The sequence below is a fragment of the Babylonia areolata genome, chromosome 27 (assembly GCF_041734735.1).
Source record: "Babylonia areolata isolate BAREFJ2019XMU chromosome 27, ASM4173473v1, whole genome shotgun sequence".
Classification (NCBI taxonomy): Eukaryota; Metazoa; Mollusca; class Gastropoda; order Neogastropoda; family Buccinidae; genus Babylonia; species Babylonia areolata.
In genome coordinates, this window is record NC_134902.1 from 16,671,364 (window position 1) to 16,673,863 (window position 2,500).

Genomic DNA, 2,500 nt, shown 5'->3' on the forward strand with positions numbered 1-2,500 from the left:
TTATTTTAGATGCTTTGTATATGTAATTAGCAAGATTTCGAATTGTGTGTTCATTTCTAGAAGCCAAAAGATGATTAAGTCGAAAATCAGAAGGATTTCTACAATAGAAGAAGAAGGAGGAGGAGAAGGAGGAGGAGGAGGAGGAGAGAGAGAGAGAGAGAGAGAGAGAGAGAGAGTGTGTGTGTGTGTGATACAAGTCCATCAACATAGAGTTTAGTTTAGAATAATTGCCCACCCAAAGTCCCACACCTTCATTCATTTATTTACTTACTTATCTATTTGTTCATTTATTTATATTTCTGCATTTTTCCATCAATATGATCTTTCTCGCTGGTATTTTTGTGTCCAAGTACAATAAGTGTCATTTAAAACACAAACGCGTACACACCAGAGCATACCAACAGGCCAGAACCAAAGAGAGAGACAGAGAGACGAGACAGACAGATAGGTAGACAAAAAAAAGAGACTACTTACCATCAACATGAAGTCAGCTGTTAACGAAAACGCCATGTCTTCTTTTTTTTTCTTTTTTTTTTCTTTTTTGTCTTTTTGGATCAATCTATTGTACTCTCACTGATAAAGCCTATCAGTAAATTAACCAAAGAAAACAAGCAAAGAAACAAACAACAGTAACAAATCCGATTCTGTTTACCTGGCAGTACCAACAGTGACAACGACACCTTTGTGAAAGAAAAAACCGACCCCAGTCAGTTCTACACCTAGCTCAAAAAACTTAACTCTATCAGTCCCAAGACCCAAGAAAGAAAACAAATAACAAAAAACAACAACAACTGAAATCTGCTCCCTCAAAACTGAATGACTGAAAGAATCTGCAAAGCAAAACAAAGAAAACAACAACAAGAAGAAAAATCTTCCAGCCGCTTCCAGAGGTTTGCGTTTGTTGAACACAACACTCCACGGTGCCAGCAGAGGTTTCTTTATATACAGTCTGGCAGTCGCGTACGCGGTGGTGGTGGTGGTGGTGGTGGTACTTCAACCAGGAATTAAGGAGTGGCGATTTGGGGGAGAGAGAGGTGGGGGGCGGGGAGGGGGGGGGGGTGAGGGAAGGGGGCGTAATTGGAGAACAGGAAGTTGTCGCAGGAAGTGGGTGTGGAATTTTTTTTCTTCTTCATCGGTGTTTTTTTGTTTTTTTGTTTTTCCCAACCTCGTCTTCTCATTCCCAGCTCCCAAACTCAGGCGACTAGTTAACAAAGAAACTGTAACGCGTGCGTGATGTGCGTGTCGAGAAACAATTGATCAAAACTACAGCTGGCCTCTCTATCTTTCCTCACCTCCGCTCCCCTATGAATTATTAGTCAGTCTATGGAGAAGGAAGTCTGAAAATTAACAATGTGTCAGGTTGGTTTCACAGAAGTTGAGGCGGGGTGGTGGCGGTGGGGGTGTGTGTGGAGAGGGAGGGATAGGGGAAGCAGATTAGGGGGTGAGAGGGAGGGGGTGAGGGTTTTGGTTTTAAATGTTGAGGAGGTGAGGGATGGTGGCAGGACCAGACGGGCGCAATAGCCGAGTGGTTAAACCGTTGGACTGTCAATCTGAGGGTCCGGGGTTCGAATCACGGTGACGGCGCCTGGTGGGTAAAGGGTGGAGATTTTTACGATCTCCCAGGTCAACATATGTGCAGACCTGCTAGTGCCTGAACCTCCTTCGTGTGTATATGCAAGCAGAAGATCAAATACGCACGTTAAAGATCCTGTAATCCATGTCAGCATTCGGTGGGTTATGGAAACAAAAACATACCCAGCATGCACACCCCCGAAAACGGAGTATGGCTGCCTACATGGCGGGGTAAAAACGGTCATACACGTGAAAGCCCACTCGTGTGCATGCGAGTGAACGCAGAAGAAGAAGAAGAAGAAGGTGGCAGGACCAACGCCTGGACCACACACACACACACCACCCGTCATGGGAAAGACCACAGCCACGAATAACTTGCCCCTAAAAGGGCGATATGCCAATACGTAGTTAAACTCACCCATACGGGTAGGTGGAGAGGGAGGCGGACTCTGTGGGGTGGGGAGTGGTGACATTGGTGGTGTTGGTTGGGTAAGGTGGTGGGGGAAGGGGGGAGCTGAGCTATGTGTGTGTGTGTGTGTGTGTGTGTGTGTGTGTGTGTGTGTGTGTTGTTGTTGTTGTTGTTGGTGGTGGTGGTGGTGGTGTGTGTGTGTGTGTTGTTGTTGTTGATGCTGTTGTTGTTGTTGTTGGTGGTGGTGGTGATGGTCGTGGGGTGTGTGTGTGTGTGTGTGTGTGTGTGTGTGTGTGTGTGTGTTGTTGTTGTTGTTGTTGTTGGTGGTGGTGGCGGTGGTGGTGGTGGTGGTGGTGGTGGTGTGTGTGTGTGTTGTTGTTGTTGATGCTGTTGTTGTTATTGGTGGTGGTGGTGGTGATGGTCGTGGGGTGTGTGTGTGTGTGTGTGTGTGTGTGTGTGTGTGTGTGTGTGTGTGTGTGTGTGTGTGTGTGTGTGTGTGTGTGTGTGACTGAACAACAA

The 2,500-nt window shown here is 46.3% G+C and overlaps 1 protein-coding gene across 1 annotated transcript in view; it reads right to left on the bottom strand.

Moving 5' to 3' along the window:
- The window catches only part of LOC143301541 (interleukin 17-like protein), an 8,834-nt gene extending 7,937 nt beyond the window's left edge, over positions 1–897 (bottom strand). Inside the window, exon 1 of the mRNA XM_076615913.1 lies at positions 475–897. Coding sequence (XP_076472028.1) covers positions 475–510 — 36 coding nt within the window. The 5' untranslated portion in view covers positions 511–897. The remainder of the gene's footprint in view (positions 1–474) is intronic.
- Positions 898–2,500: the final 1,603 nt, after the last annotated feature.